At 41.3% G+C, this 17,012-nt stretch overlaps 1 protein-coding gene and 1 pseudogene across 1 annotated transcript in view; both read left to right on the top strand.

The window, feature by feature from the left end:
• Window positions 1-17,012, top strand: part of MRPL3 (mitochondrial ribosomal protein L3) — a 76,611-nt gene that overhangs the window by 2,316 nt on the left and 57,283 nt on the right. Inside the window, 5 exon segments of the mRNA XM_019508708.1 lie at window positions 2,873-3,051; window positions 4,340-4,431; window positions 5,284-5,382; window positions 11,646-11,745; window positions 13,574-13,634. Coding sequence (XP_019364253.1) covers window positions 2,873-3,051; window positions 4,340-4,431; window positions 5,284-5,382; window positions 11,646-11,745; window positions 13,574-13,634 — 531 coding nt within the window.
• Window positions 764-2,027, top strand: LOC109291629 (annotated as a pseudogene).

Raw genomic sequence — 17,012 nt, 5'->3', positions numbered from 1 at the left:
CCCCCCCCCCCCCCCCCCCCCGAAGCCTGCATGATAAACGTGACATCTTCCCTCAGCCCCTGGGAGCCGGGCTGGAAGGGCCCGCGGGAGCTCGCCTCATCCGGCCCCCTTAGGCCCCAGCGACCTCGTCCCGGCTTGTGTTGCCTCCCTGGGGCTTAAAACCCTCCCAGGGTGGGGGTGCCGCCTTGGCTCCAGATTGTGCAGTTGGCCAGTAATGGATTTGCGGTGGTCAGCACTAGGGTCGGGACAGGCACCTGGGGTTTTGGCCCTGAATCCAGTCCCCCTCGGGTGTCATTGTGAACAGCCTGTCCCAGGGCTGTGCTGCCCTCCTTGCGAGAGAGTTCTCGATATCTAACTTAAGCTTCCCTTGCTGCAACTTGGAACCATTGCTCCTTGTTCTGTCATCTGCCACCACTGAGAACAGTCCAGCCCCATCCTCTTTCAAACCCCACTTCAGGTAGTTAAAGGTTGCTAGTAAATCCCCTCTCAATCTTCTCTTCTCCAGATAAACCCGGTTTTCTCATTCTGTCCTCATAAGTCAGGTCCCCCAGGCCCCTCACCATTTTGGTTGCCCTCTGCTGGACTCTCTAATTTGTCCACACCCTTTCTGTAGTGGGGGGACCAAAACTGGACACAGTACTCCAGATGTGGCCTCACCAGTGCCAAATAGAGGGGAATAATCACTTCCCTTGGTGATACACCTACCAATGCAGCCCAGTATGCCATCAGACTTCTCAGCAACAAGGGCACGCTGCTGGCTCGCATGCAGATTATTGTCTACTGTAACCTCCAGGTTCTTTTCTGCAGAGCTGCTGCTTAGCCACTCAGCGCCCAGCTTGTAGTGTAGCAATAGAAGTGTAGGACTTTGCACCAATAAACATTTTCTTGGCCAATACCAGTAACCAGTTATTCACCAGGCATATTGGCCAGTACTTATCCGACAACCAATTTACAGGAATGCAGCTTTGCAGCATGGAGAGCAGTGCCTTGTAGGTAAGTCTGTGGAGGGGAAGGAGTATGTGGGGGGGCAGATCAAGGCCCCCACAGTAAGGAAGGGAGTGGGACAAGGGCATGGGCTGCACCTGGGGGCGCACAGCAGCAGGGAGCCAGTGCCTTGTCCCTGTCCCCACCCCTCCTGCACCCCCGGATGAGTTGCTCATGGCTCTGTTCTGCTCCTTGCCCTGGCCCTGGGGTCCCATTCACCACCCTGGCTGGGCAGTGCCCCCAGCCCCTGCCTCACTTCCTCCCTCACCATGGCCGGCTGAGACCTCTACCCCACTCTCTCCCTCACAACTCCCTTCCCTCAATCTGCTCCCCGCCCCCCCCCCAGTGCCCCAGCATCCCTTCCCTCTCCATGCCTGTTCCCATCCACAGACTTACCCGCAGGGTGCTGCTGTCATTGCTGCCCAGCTGCATTCCTGGCCTCATGCATGTGTGCAGCTGCACACATGCACATGGTGTCTGGGGTCCCTGGCTACAAGGCATATTACAAAAAAAGCTGCTAGCCAGTAATGTTAATTTTTGGTGCCAACCTGATATGGCACCTTTACTTTGCATGTGTCTTTATTGAACTTCATGAAATCCTCACCTTTTGTGTAATTTCTGAACTGTATGTAAGAACTGCCATTTACTGGGCCAGTTCCTAAGTCCATCTTGCTCAGTATCACTCTGCAGCCAGCTCATACTCCAGCACCTCTGGCCATGGCAAAGGGGGCAAGAGTCTGGAGAAAGGAGGTGCCAAGCACCACCCCAAAGTTCCCTCTGACAGTATCTAGGGTGTCACCAAGCCATCATGTCACCACCTGGCTCGCATCTCTGGCCTCATCTATGAGGAGATTCACCAGGTGTTGAAGGTCTTCCTGAAGAATATGATCCATGATGTCATCACCTGCACCAAGCATGCCAAGGACAACACTATGACCACCATCCATGGATGTGATTTACACACTGAAGCAGCAGGGTTACATCTTGTATGGGTTTGATGGCTAAACTCTCAGTTTCAGAACCTCCTGTGTCACACAGTGGCAGAAAGTGGATGCTGAAAGGGAGAGTGAACTGGGTGCGACCAGGGCTTTTTTCACTGTTCCTCTCCCACTTGCAGCCTCCAGCATTTAAGGTCAACATTTAATCATCATGGCTATATCAGTCTGACACTACTGTAGACAAGGGTTAAATTTCAAAAACTTTTAATTAGACAGAAAAATGGTTTTCTGCCCATTTCCAAAGGCACTAGGCTGGGCTTGAACCTGTCCAGAAGTTTGTCACCTAGTTGGAAGCTGGCGATGGCAATTCCTGAATTTGTTGCATCAGTTCTGAGCATGTGGTAATTGACTGATCTTCAGTGTGGCATCTTTGTCTGGGTACAGTAAAAGGTGATGGTGGTGGTCTCCCCTGGAGCCGGTAAGAGATCGCTTATCTGGGAGGCAGTATTTTGTTTCTCCTTTATCAATTCAGTTGAGAGAGGCTAAGAAATTGGCAATTAGTTTTTCTCTTGAGATTTTTAAGGAAATCTTAATAATTTCCTCAGTTAGTTATGGGGAATTTGCTTCTCCTTGGAGGTCCACAGGAGGCTGACATTGGTGAGCTTCAGGAAATATCATTGGATTAGTTTACTTTGTTGAACTTGCTCATGGCTGCTTTTGAGTGTGTTTTTGGCTGTTACTTGTTTTGGCTTTGGATAATCTGGAATCTGTCAGATCTAACTCTGATTTATTAAAATGGTAGTCAGGGTTGGGCAGTGTGACTGATCTCATTACAGAGGATTTTTTGTTTCAACTTTTGAGATGCAGAAAATGAATTTGCTATCTCTGACCAGCAAAAGGCTTGTCTAAATTAATAAACCCCAAACCCACCCCTTCTTTTTATTTGATAGGGGACAGTGGTGCTCTCTGGTCAGGCATATTAATAGCAACACCTGGTGGAACGAACATCTTTCTAAAGAGAACATCGAGTTCCTTACGAAAATAACTTCAGAGGAATACAAAGCTCAAACAGCCAGTAAACTGTGTCCCCTGAAAAATGAGCCATGGCCACTGCATCCCTGGGAACCAGGTGAGTACACAAGCAGGTGTAGCTCAGGCCATGGTTATTATAGCAGGGTTGCAATTCATAAATAATATCAGACTTATATTGTGAACAGTTTCTCCTTTTTACATTAGTCACTTTCTTTACACCTGCAAATAGCAAAATATTTCTTTGTTCCAAGTTCCTCTGTCATCTTTCAGTGTCAATGCACTTTTCCTTCTTTTACAGCTACCTCCCCCTCCAAAGCTGCTTTGCAAGAGGTGTCATTTTCAGCACAACTAGTACTGTTGGCTGCTGTGGGATAAGGACTTTGAGTGGGAAGCTTTTCTGGCCTGTCAGGGACTAAAATAAATGCATAGAAAAGGTGGTGGACTAGGTAATACTGTTCTGGTGTTTAAAGTATGGCCCACCATGTAGTATTTTGAGAGGCAAGTAAGAGACTAATGCTGTAAGCAAGTAAAATGTAATTGGAGGTCATCTTTTTCACATGTTACAAGCATTTACCGTATTTTCTTGCATACTTCACACCCTGGAATAACTTACATCCCTTGTTTTTGAAAGGCAGGATGAGGATAAAAAAGATCCTTCTTTGTAGTAAGTAACTGAGTAGCAGCAGCTGGGAGCTGAACCTATTTGTTCTGCTCCCTGTGGATTGTATAGCGGCAGAAACTACTGGAATCATATTTTTTTGCTTATAATGTGTACCCCAATTTACAGCAGCTGTTTGTGGGGGGGGAGGTCATGTAAGAAAATATGGCATTTCTATATCCACCCCTTCCTTTCCTTTCTCTGCCCTCCCCATCTTCCCCTTTCCCAGTTCTGTTTTCCAGGCTATGGACCTAAATAGCGGAACCCTTAAAAGGATGCATTAAGAATATAGTGGCTGAGAGGAAAGTTAAATATTTAAGAGGAAAATGCCAAATAAAATCTTTTCTGTTATTTGCATCATTTAATTTTGCTTTAGCTTATGTAACCTGCCAAAAACTGAAGAAATATTTTAACCACGTTTTTCAGTAAGTGCTGTTCAGACAAGAAATGTTCTCTCTCTTAAGTTGACACTGGCCCCATGTGTTGCTGTACATAAACGCACAATTAGTATAAATAAATAAATAAATACAGAAATCAGACTGCTAGTATCTCAGCTATTCCCAGCCTGCCTGCAGAATCCAAAACAATCTATCTCCTTTCCTCAATCTCTCTCTGGGGAAAAATATGAGTAAATAGCTTGGACTTGCAGCATGCCTTGAAGGTCAGCAGATTGGGGCTTTTGATGATTAAGTTTTGAATTACAGATTCATTCTGTTTTGATTGAAAGGTTCCAAGAGGGTTGGCCTTGTTGGATTAAAGCTGGGAATGATGCCCTTATGGACCAAGACTGGTGAAAGACATGTTGTGACGTTGCTTCAGGTAGGACAAACGTACTGGATTTTCAGCCCCAGTCCTAGATTTAGATTTTTAGTCAAAAGTTTGGAGCGAGAAAAAAAACCTGCAGTTGAAGGTTGGGTGTGTAATACCCAAACTCTCAATTTTAGATTGCAAGCTCATCAGGGACTGGATTGCCTTCATTCTGGGTTAGATACTCGCACTGAAATGCTGTAGGTGCACTTGCATAAAGGGCTACACCCTCTCCTTTTTTTTTCCCCTCTGTCCCAGAGGCATCTGGGAATCTATTTTGATCTTGGTAACAAGTACAACTAATCCATGTAATCTAACTTGCTTTGGTGGCAGTAACTCTAGTGTGGCTGCACTACTGACTTATTACTGTTAGCATACAGTAAACTGGTTGTGATAGCACCTTTAATAAATAGCACCCTGAGGTAGGGAGTCTGTTGAATGGTGAGATACAGAACCAGATTTGTCACCTTTGTATACTCAGGGAATCCCCAACTGGTACTTAAAGCCACATTTCCCTTCATTTTTCATATTCCTGAAGCAGCTCGCAGGAATGTTGTGTGTCCTACAGATAATGCTGTGGTGATTGGTGTAACCATGAAACTAGAAAACAGGGCTTATAAAAATGGACGTGGCCTGTCATGACATTTATTTCAGTACTGTCTTCTAACAGAAGTTACCCTTTGCATTATAGATGCAGATGTTCTCTCATTTGTACTTTTTATTTTCTCTTAAAGGAACACAATTGCAGTTAAGTAGGAGTTTTGCCTTCACTTAAGGTGTTTGGTATTCTGTTAATAATTTTAATTTAAACTTGTGTAGATGTTCGATTGTAGACGATATATTTACTGTAATTTGCTTTTTAAGGTACAAGACTGCCATGTTATAAAGTACCAACCAAAGGGGGAAAATAATGAAAAATATGCCGTTCTACTAGTTGGAGGGAAAAATGCATCTCCTTTTTATGTAAGTGTACATATCTTCTTGGTTTATCTTCTCCATTGGAATAGTTATTTCTATAGGGAATACAAATGATAGATGCTTTTACACAGCACAGTACCATTAACAGATTGTTAGTCAAAGATGAGTTTGCAGACAAACTGCTGTTGATTCTCTAACCGATTTCTTGCCTTCATCCTTGCATGCTCTTTTTCTCGCTGGTGGGCAGGGGGATGAGGGGAGTCTCTCTTCCTGCTTTCCGTGAAATATGGAAAGTAAGGCCAACTGTCACTGAGGTCTTTTTTGCCTATTGGGACAAGCAAGAGTTTGTATTCTTGAAAGCTACACAGTACTCCTTTGTTAAAGGCTGGAACCATAGAAACTGGAGATTTTGTAATAGAAATAGATGGAGGTGGAGACACTTAGCCTCTTCCAGTTTGTGGGGCTGGGACTTGGGTTTTTGAATTGCAAGTTAACTTCTGTAGGCTTCTAACTCTGGTATTTGATTAGATTCATAACATACTTGCCTGCACATATTGTTTCATTTTACTCTGGTTTTAATTTTGCCAGTTTTATCAGATTGTACAATTAATAGTCTTGATGAAAGAAGTTTTTTGGTGTAAAGACATTTATGAACATAGCTCTCAGATGAAGGTGTCAAAAACCCTGAATTTGTTTGATAGCTCCAGAATGTGGAATGCCCAGCCTGTTTTCAGTGGCTCTAACAGCCTGCAGTGCAGTCAATCCCAGGGAGAAAAAAAATTGAATTATAGATCAAGGTGGGAAATGCTCAGCCCTTTCCTCAAAGGATTATGCTTTCTTTGATTCGTTACTTTTCTAAGAACCGAGTTTTGCACTTCTCTGCGTTGGCTTTACAGTCATGTCAGTTTGACTCGGACAAGTACAAAAAGGGGCTCCCTGTCAGAGCTTACCATTCTGATTTGTTTGCTTTTTCCCGGAGGACTTGGACTCCGGTTTTTCTAGCAGAGACTCTTCTCAGAGTTCCAAATAAAAGTCTCTTTAGTTCAGGTGGGTGGGAGGGACAATCCTATATTTTTACGGAACTTAGTTTTATTTAACAGTTATGTGCGCTAGGGGTGCACTGATAAAGTTCTTTTGGGCCAATAACAATGGCCAGTTATTAATGAGCTAAATTGGCCGATATTGATCCGATTGCTAATATGCATCCGGCTGGTAAGTCTGGTGGGGGGGGAGGGGAGAGGTGAGTAGAAGAAAGGGGTGTGGGGAGGGCAGATTGAGGGCCCCACGGTGAGGGAGAAGGGAGGGTTGGAGCTGGGCAGGCACTACCCAGCTGGGGTGGAGCGTGAGATGGAGCCGCAAGCAGGTAGTTCATGGGGTGTGGGGGGGTCCATTCCTGGCACTGCTTGCACCTCTCGGGGAGGCATGGGGGTGTGCCCCTTGGATCTTTGCATGGGCTGGAGGTGGGCTGCTGGTGCCAGGGGCAGCGCTGGGCTCTTCCTGGTAGAGGGGTTGGGCCCAAGGTGTTCTCAGGGCAGGTGTCAGTGGCATTGTTGGGAGGAGAGATAACAGGGGGCTTACCCTGTAGCCCCTACTTCCAGCACCACCGCTGCCTGGCCTGAGCACTGCCCCCATCCCCACCCCCTCCTGCCTGGGAGAACCCAGTGCTGCCTGTGGCCCCAGCCCAGAGCAACAGCTTGCCTCTGTCTTGCGCACAGATCCAGGGGACACATGCTTCCCACGTCTCTCCTGGGGGTATGTGCAGCAGCGGGAACTGCCCCATGCCCCCCAGACTAGCAGCTCGCATCCCCACCCCTGTCCTACCCCAGCTGCATGGCACCTGTCCCTGCTCCAGCCCCGCTCCCTCCCTCACTGTGGGGGCCTTGATCTGCACCCACACACACACCTTCTGTCCCCCGCCCCTGCGACAGACTTACCAGCCAGACGCTGCTGGGCTGGCTGTGTGTATGCTGCAGCTGTGCACATGACATTTATCGGCGACATTATTGGCCACATCAACCAAAAAAAGCCGATTGCTAATAATGTCAATTTTCCTTTTATCAGTGCTGATACGATATGCACCTCTAATGTGTGCCCATCTCACAAATATTCCCTTTCACATCCATGTGCCTGTTTTGTCTTTGTGGAGAATTCCTATTTCCAGACTGTTTTTCATGTGGAGAAATGTTATAACCATGCTCCCAGCATTATTAGGTGGATTAAATGATGAGACTCTAAATCATTATCAAATTGCAACATTTCAAAGAATCACTGCTCCTTGGGAATGTTAGCATATGGTGGCGTGAGCAACAAAACACAGGGTGTGCGTGGGGAAATAAGGGATTTTTGTGATCATGTGTCCAGTTTGAACCACTCTCCTCTTGAGATACAGTTTTTTCTCAAAGCAAAATGATCACAAGTGTCTAGTCAAAGGTTTCTTTAATACTGCCATACTTCAATAAACAGTATTGCTCACTAGGCACTCCCCCCCCGATAATTCTTATTAATTGGGTTATTTAAGAAAGAAAATCGGCTATATACAGTAGACCCCCAATTTACATGATTTGACTTACGCATGTTTCGCGTTTACGCAAATTTTTTATTAGGGTCTGGACTGGAAAAGGCCCCTCGAGATGTGCATCATTTGCGTATATACATGAATGCTTGCAAGATTAATGTATATATGCGAATGCCTCACAAGATTTGCAGGCGGAATCAAGCGGAGCTGTGCCGCCATTGTGGTAGTGGCATCTTAAGGTGCATAGGTGAGATGCTAGATGCACCTCCTAAAGGCGATTCCGCCGAGGAAAAAGGGGAAAAAAAGCTATGACCAAGGTATGTCTGGGATACGCGATCCCTCACTATTCTATTATTTCCTATGGAGAAAGTTGTCCTGACTTATGCGAATTCAACTTACCCAAAATTCACCCAGAATGCAATACTTGTGTAAGTTGGGAGTCTACTGTACCTTCATTTGAAAACATTAGTCTAGACCTTGACTGTTAGGCTAGGTACAGACATTCAAAAAGCCCAAGGCAGAATCCATCTAAGCTGCACAGTTTTCTGTAATGCAGCATAGTTTAGATCAGTAGCGAACAGAGCACACTTTCACCATTTAGTGGGGGGACCAAATCTTAGATCGGGTTCTGCCACTTTAAAATCAGTTTTGTGCGTGTGAATTTCTGTTCTGTCACGCATGTAGACTAGGGCTGTGCGAAACACCATCATTTCAGTTTGTTATCTGTTTCACCGTTTTGAAGGGACAGTGTTTTACTTAGTTTCGAAGCACTGTCCCGTTTCATTTTGTCGAAACTGTTTCACTGTTTCTACGTGTTTCAATGTTTTGCCCATAGGCTATAATGGGGAATCATGAAAATGCCTAAAACTTTGTCATTTCTTGCCTGATTTGGATGAAATCTTCAGGGATGGTAGCCCCTTCTGAGGGCATGAAGCCTACCAAGTTTCAAGGAGATAGGTGCAGAGGTTTCTCAGAAACTGCACCTCAAACTTCAAAAAGAAAAACTCGTGACACTTGCTGGCAGTGGCAGCCTCCTGTTATCCAGGGGCCTGCATCCCCGGAAGGGCTGCGGGGCTGTGCCAGGTTCCTCCTGGTGGTGTGGGCCCCTAGATCTGTGCCGGATGACAGGAAGCTGCTGCTAGGGACCGGTTCTGGGAGCAGCCTGCACTCAGCGCTGGGGAAGACTGATGCTGCCGCTGGCCCCAGGAAGCAGCGGCTGCCTCCTGTCATCCAACCCGGTGGTGGGAGGAAGGGGAGAGCCAGAGCTGTGCTCCGAGCAGCTCCGCAGCCCTGTGGAGTTCAGCCCAGCAGCAGGAGGTGGAGCGCAGCCCTGGTTCTGCCCACCTCCTGCCGCCAGGCTGAACTCCATGGGGCTGGCAGAGCCGATTAGAGCACAGTTCTGGCTCTCCCCACCTCCCGCTACTGGGCTGAGCTCCATGGGGCTGTGGAGCTGCTTAGAGCGCAGCCCTGGCTCTCCCTTGTCTTCCGCCACTGGGCTGCTTCAAATCTCAGAAAGTTTCAAAACTTTTGAAATGTTTCGACTACCCTCACTTCATTTTGCAGCTGTTTTGAAGCTTTTTCTTTCGTTTCAAGCTCGAAACGCATCAAAACAGCTTTGGAGCAAAATAGTAGATGAAAGAAGTTTTTTGGTGTAAAGACATTTATGAACATAGCTCTCAGATGAAGGTGTCAAAAACCCTGAATTTGCACATCCTAATATAGACCGGTTTTGTGTGCTAAACTTCTGTTCTGTTATGGGTATAGAGTGGTTTATGATCACTTATACCAGTAAAAGTGTAATGTCTGTACCTGGTCTTAATGTCCAAGTTTGAATTTGGAATGAATCTTAACTATAATTTTAAGGAATAATTTGTCATAGTCTCATTGCTGTATAGTTTTTAGCTTAAGGTCTCTGGAAAAGGATAGTTTTCCTAGTTTACATAAAAAGTGTGATGCTTTCGATTTCTAATATTTATCACTTTCATGTTTCCTTATGTGAAAGATCCAAATAGATGGGTCTGAAGAATGTTGAACTGTGGAAAACCATCCTGTATTGTGTTATCATACTAATGTTACCTTTTATCTTCCATTAATTCCTCATGTAGAAATAATGATCTATGCTCTTTTCCATCAGGTCACTTGAATAAAGTGGTTTCCTTTTCTAGAGTAAGACAGTGGATTGCTATAGTCAGGTTTTTTGGCAGGGGAAGGATTTTCATATCCTCTAATTCCAGAATATATTTTTATGATATGATAGATAGTCTCAGAAATCTTTATTGAATGTACTAGTAACTGTTCAATTCCTTGTCAACTAAAACATGTTATTTTACTTCCTATTTAAAACAGAATTGTTTATATACATCTGATAAAGGAGAGAGATGTTTTGTGTTTTAAGTTCTTCACATAATATTAAGTACGTTCACATATATTGTGATCCATTATGTTAGTAATACAAAGAACTTCTGTGACTTTGAAAACATGAGTAGAAAAAAAGATTAGTTAAATAACCATGATTAATTTTAAATGCTCTAATACATTAGTGTAAGTTAAAAAATCAGCTTTTTGAAACAAAAGTGGACTATAAAAGTGGGTTAATATTCCTCCTTTGGTTGGTAGAAGGATATGTTTATAGAGGTGCATGTTCTGTTTGCCTTAATGAATTCAGGTCAAGCATTTAGCCACTGTGTTTCCTAAACATGTTTTATGAGGGTTTTGCTAGTCTTGCAAAAGGTATTTATATATAGTTCATTAAAAACAAAATGAAGAGAAATATGCAAAATTTTAAATGAAGCTAAATAGCTTTGAAAAAATGATAATTTCAGTTCATTGGAAAATGTACAGAAGGGTTTTCATGGGCAAAGGATAACTGTAGAAACCTTTTATAAAAAGTGACCCCTCCGCCCCCTCAGGTGTTATTCCCAAGTGTGACCGTGTTGTCATGTCAAATTGCTTTCTAGGAGTGTTCAAGAAATATCTGAGCTGCACCACTCTATCCAGCTTCAGTTTTCATGCATATTTAGCTGGTACTCACTCAGTACTCCAGTATTTCTCAAAGAAAAGCTGTAAACAAATTGAAATGTTTTAATCTTTTTGTCTGTGCTGGAATTGGTTTAAAATTACAGCTCTTTTTAATTGCATCTTTTTTTTGCATTGAAATACATTTGGTGCATTTCAATTAAAAGTAAGAAATTAAAAAAATATCTTCAAGTTTTTTCATGTTCAGGGTTTGAGTGTGCAGGCAACTCCATGGGGGTAGATCCTTGTGCCTGTGTGAAACCCATTCACTTTTTCAAAATCCATAGAGTTGAGCCTTTGCAGGAGTCTCTGGATGATGAAGGCATTACATTGTAAAATCTTTGGAGTAAGGGCATGGTCTGTGAAACTATGTGCGTGTTGTATTATTTTATAAATGGACAATTCATGCAAATGAAGCAGTATTCGAATAAAAAAAAGACATGTTGCATTACAGTGAATTTAAATGCATTAAAATAAGAGAGAAAGCTTGCTTACATGAAAAAAGTAATGACAGGCCCTCCTCTACTGGCTTTGGAGTCTTTTCAGATTCCCTAATGACAGTAGCAATGTATGGTAAAATGAGGGAGAAGCCCCTGCATTCAGAAAATTAACTTAGTTTCATATAAAACTAAAATGCTTATCTGAAAGTTAAAGACCGGAGTGTTTTGAAAGAGAAGAGGGAAAGGAAATTAAGTTGTCAGGAGTGTAACATTTGTATGAAAATCTGATCCTTTATTTTTTTTTAAGATCACTTTTTAATGGGTGCTCTTTCTTCCAGAGATCAGAGTCTAGGTACAAGGTTTACGAAGAAGCTGGAGTTCCACCAAAGCAGAAACTTTCAACTTTTAAAGTGTCAGATAATGCTATAATTAAACCAGGTAATCTTTCTGAGCTAGACAACATTACATGTATGATTATTTAATATGCTCCCTTGATGCAAGGCTAAACCAAGATTATTTTTTTAGATACGAAAACTGTTGAATTGGATATACTTTTTTCTAGTATGGTGCTGAGTCCAAACAAAGTGTTTGAAAAAGGAGAAGAAGTTGGGGCTGGGTAGGAGCCACGGACCTTCAGCTATCCTTTTTGTAGAAAATCATTCTGTCACTTGAGAAAGATGCAAGCTTGCTAAAATGCAAATCAATTTAAGAAAGATTTTGCCCTGTAGTATAGGAAACAGATGTGAATATATTTTTCCATTTGGCATTTGGAAATCTTATGAGGAAATTTGAGCATTGTGGCCATATTTCTTCAGTGATGGAGAAAGTTACAATTTAGTAGGATTTAGTCTTCACTGCTTTCCTCTTCTTGACTGACCTCTTAAGGTATTATTATTATTGCCTATTATTTCAGGCAGTGACAGAAATGATTCTTTAATATACTGCCTTGATTTCCATTGAGATTTGCTGTCTTAATCCGAAGAGTCATAAAAAATATGCTTGCATTTTTCAGGATAATTGTGTGTGGGTTTGGGTTGCTTTCATTTCTCCATCACTAGTTTTGCTTCACGTGCTTTTATACTTATTAAAAGAATATAAACTACAACAACTCTAACTTTTAATGTCCAAAAGCTGCACAAAAAAAGCCCCTGGGTGCATCCTAGGCACCTTTGCAGCCATTCAGTATTAATATTCAGGATGGAATACGAGTCCGGCCTAATATTTGAACATTGAAATGAACAGATTTTAGTCCTAAATGAGTAGTGTGTGTGTGTATGTGTGTATATGCACAGATAAATTTCTCTTACATCTTTCCTTCCTTTGTCCTAGTTGCTTCCTTCTGGCTGATTGGCTTCTTTTGGGCTCATCCCTTTCAGCTACTTTACAAAATACTTTAGGTAGTTCTTTGCTTAGGGAGTGATTGAAGTTCACATCATGCTGTCACTCACAAGTCTCAAAACAGGGTTTAGAGTGGAACTGACAGGGCAGAGTGATTACAATGATTTTTCCTAATGATATAAAGCTGATTACAGCTTTATAGAACTAATTCATTTTTTGTTTGTTTGTTGGTGCAGCATTGTAGTAAAATAGATTGTCAGTTTGGTAATTCAGTTTTCAGTTCCACTTTTGATATACTAACTTGTTGGAGGGGGGAGGTTAAATTGCTATAAGGAAATAAACTATTACAAGGTAAGCTTTCATCCTTCAAGTAGTCTTTCCAGTAAGTTACTTGACTCACATGAATAAATGAATTGTGTACATAAGTGCCTGTAGCACCAACATTAAAAATTGTACTTTATTAACAAAACTTAGTGGCATACAGTATATATTTTCTAGACAAAAATGCTTGGGTGTGATAACAGTGAGAATTTTCTGTGAATATCCAGACCAAATTTGGTATGAGTAGGATTTTCAAAAGTGTCCACATGTCTTGGATGGTAATGGTTTCTCATTTTGCATTTTGAGTTTGCTATAGCCTTATAGAAGAGAAACTTGTGACTGTAGATTAGCCTCTTTCATCATTTTAAGTGAGATAATTTGTAGTAGGAAAAAAGTTATTGTACTAATAAATGAAAAACAAATGTAAGAAACAAGTAGAAGGCATCCATTTTAGCAGTTTAAGACTGTAAATGGAGGGAAAAGAACATCGTAGTAATACATTTAAGTCAGACTTTTATTTTAATTTAAATTCCATGCTGTACAATAATGTCTGCATAATTATGTATTGCTTTTGGGACTTAGACAGATGTTTCATCTTCTTTTCAAGGTACTCCTTTGTATGCTGCTCACTTCCGACCAGGACAGTTTGTGGATGTCACTGCAAAAACGTACGTTCCTAATTTTTAATGTAGAATTTTATACATTTTTCTGTTTTCATCTTGTGCTTTCTATCAGGTACATTCTATCATGTATGCTAGATCTTCCCTTTTTTTCAAGCACGGTGTAAATTTAGACACTTAACAGACAAAACAGTTGTTAGGAAAATGTATTTTTTCTGGAATGTCAACTTCATTCTCTTTACATTTGATATGGAAAGTATATCAGGTGTTGGCACATGACATAAGTAGCTCTTTGAATATATGAAGGTACTAGAGGCAAGTTGTTTGAATTCCAGTTTCAAAGAAAGATGTACTGCCTGGATTTGTGGGCACAATCATATGTGAAAATGAGTCACTGTCATAAGCATGTCTCATTATTACTGTTAAAGACATTTGATGGTCAGGTTAAGATGTACATACAGATATGAGTCATGCTGACTTATAGTTGTTAGCAGTATTTTGTAATGCTTGCTATACTCCCATGTGGGTTTTTTAATTCTGAAGGTGTATTGACATATAAACCAAGGCCAAAAGATTTTGTTGTACAGTTAAAAGCTGCTATCTTCGAAGGAGGAATGCAATGTAAAGAAAAATCTTTGAATTAAATACATTATAGGGAAAAATACTTTATAGTCTTGGGATTTTTTCAAGTTGGGAAAAGGGAAACAGTTCTTGCAAAGAGAAATTGGTTAGAAAATCCAAGCTACAACACAAAGGCTACGTGATTTGTAAGCATCACGACTGAAATAACATTTTTTGGGGGGGCGGTGGGATTTAGAAGTATAAAGCAGACTCTTTGTAATTAGGAGTTTTCCTATATGTGTGATTGGTCTATGAGAAACCACAAGAAGTACTTAAAAAGCAAGCCAGGCAATTGAGGCTTTCAACATAAGCAAAAGAAAGGCAGCAAATTACTATCTCTTTTGTGGAAGATGAACAGAGACAGTCTTTCAATGCAAAAATTGTTTGAAAGGGTTAATGGGATGGAAAGACAAGGTAGAAAGACGACTCTAGCAGCAGTCTTTTGCGTAACTTGAGGCATGAGAAATGGCTTGGGTTTGTCAGATGCCTCCATGATGTTTTTGTTATGCTTTTCCACATTTTAGCTCCTCTCCTTTGCCAAAAAACTATCAGTATGTCTTTCCCTCTGGGTGGGAGAAGTGGCTTTCTTTCAGATCAGTGATTAAGGGATAGAGGGTGTCAGAAAATAGCTTGCATTGTGCCCTGTGAACCATTTGTGTTTTTCCTCCCCTTCACCCATGACATGCATAATTTCCACCAAATCCCCGATCCCTTTATTACTCTAAGTACATTTTTGTCTCACTGTGGTACGAAGCAGAACCTGACTATTCCCATCTCCCTTTTATGAAAGGAACATAATACTTATTGTCTTCCTAGGAGTGCTGTGGGGTGTAATAAGCAAATATGTCAACAGTGGTCTTCAAAGTGGGGTGTGCAAGATGATCCATTGGGGTGCGGGAAGAAAATATTACAACTTCTATTTGTATTTATATAAATATACATATATTAGGGGTGCGTGCTCAAATTTTTTACTGATGGGGTGCACAAATATAAATATACATATATTGGGGGTGCATGCTCAAAAATTTTTTACTGATAGGGGTTTGCGATCAAAAAAGTTTGGAGACCACTGGTCTAGACAAGGAAGTACTAAGTATTATTGGTTAAGGTTTGACAACAGGGAACAATTGAGCAGCACAGCTATAGCAGAAAAAAAATCTTCTCTTGCAGTATGCGTCGGAATAACTCCCTGTTTATTCCAAGCAGAGAGTGTCCAAAGAGCCTACGCAGGGAATTATTCTGGGACACCTGTAGTAAAATAGCTTCCTCTGTGTGGGATGACCCTTTCTTTGTGTACATTTAAAAAAAAAACAAAAAAACAACAACACTGGATAGCCATGAAATTATCAGGTGCCCAGTCTAGTGATGGCAAATGCATGGCCGTTTGAATCCTGGGATAAATGTGGGCTTTAACGAAGGCCATTGTGTATACATGTGTGAGAAGTCTTAATTTTGTACGTGTAACTTCCTGAATATCTTGTTTCTTGGGCAATAAATAATAGATATTCTTTCCTGAATTCACTCAGAGCATCTAAGAAATGCAAAAATCTAGAACTCTTGGGTTAGATTATACATTTTATTAGACCAGCTAAGAAATCACAAAAAAAAAAATTATCTTTTTCTGCAAGCTTTTGGGCTCACCAGCCCTTCATCCAGCTCAAGGAAAATTTAAAGATGGTAAAAAGTCCTCATAGGTAGGAAATAAGCTTTGTTTTTGTACGGAGGAAGCTGAAGATGGACATCATCTTTAATTTTCCCTGAGCCAAATGAAGGGCGTGTGAACCCAAAAGCTTGCAGAATAAGATTTTTGGTTTTTATTCTATTTTATTTTATTTTTTGCCGTTTCTTAGCTGATCTAATAAAATGTATAATCTCTGACCCAAGAGTTCTAGATTTTTGCGTTTCTTTTTGTCTCAGGCCAGCACAGCTACCAAATACATCCCTTAGAACATCTAAGAGAGGTAAGATATCAGTTGGGAATCCATATTGTTTTTATATCAAAAGGAAAGTAAATCCTTGCTTTTGTTGTGTTAATTTGGACCCAGCATAACATTGAGCTCTCTTCTGAATCCCTTGGAAGTCTAGCCCTATTACTGTGTAGTAGCTTGTTTTTAAAACAGAGCACTGTATCATTAGTACGCTAATTGAACGTGGGTGAAAATTGTCTTAGAAAATTTCTACCAAAGTCTGAGGGTTCTGCTTTTGTTCAGGAGATTAAAAATAGCCCTTTAACTTCTGAGAAACCATCTTAAATACGCAGGTTTTAAGGTTCCTTTGGCCAAGAACCATGCCTTTTTTTCTACATCTTGGTAGGTTTCCCAAAGTGCTAATTAATAATTTGTCTTATACAATAGGTAGTTTGGTACTATTTTAACATTTCAACAGGAACTTTAAAATTTTTGAAAATTTAAAAAAGTTTCTTTATAGAGTTGTGAGAAAATTAATCACCTCATACAACTATATCTCTAGGTCTTGCCAAGTGCTATATAGAAATATTAGAAGACTAAAATTTAGAGCTGTTTTAATGGTCTAGTTCAGTCGGTTTGACAGATACCATCCTTGTTTGAGGTAATAGTTGTAATCCATACTGTATCTCTTCTCTCCAACAGCATCCATTGCTTTTTGTAAAATTATCTAACCTCAATTGCTCCTCCTGCTGCTTTTGGTAATCTGTTTCATATAATCCTAATATACACATCTCTTAAAAAATTACTGTTAGCTTCTTAACTCTAGTTCTTTGCTTTTGGTGTTCTTATCACGTTTTACTCTCAATGCAATTCTGTAATCTTTCCAGTCCTCCTCTGT

This window comes from Gavialis gangeticus, unplaced genomic scaffold (assembly GCF_001723915.1).
Source record: "Gavialis gangeticus isolate Ggan-Ray unplaced genomic scaffold, GavGan_comp1, whole genome shotgun sequence".
NCBI lineage: Eukaryota > Metazoa > Chordata > Crocodylia > Gavialidae > Gavialis > Gavialis gangeticus.
This window is presented reverse-complemented; position numbering and strand designations above follow the sequence as displayed.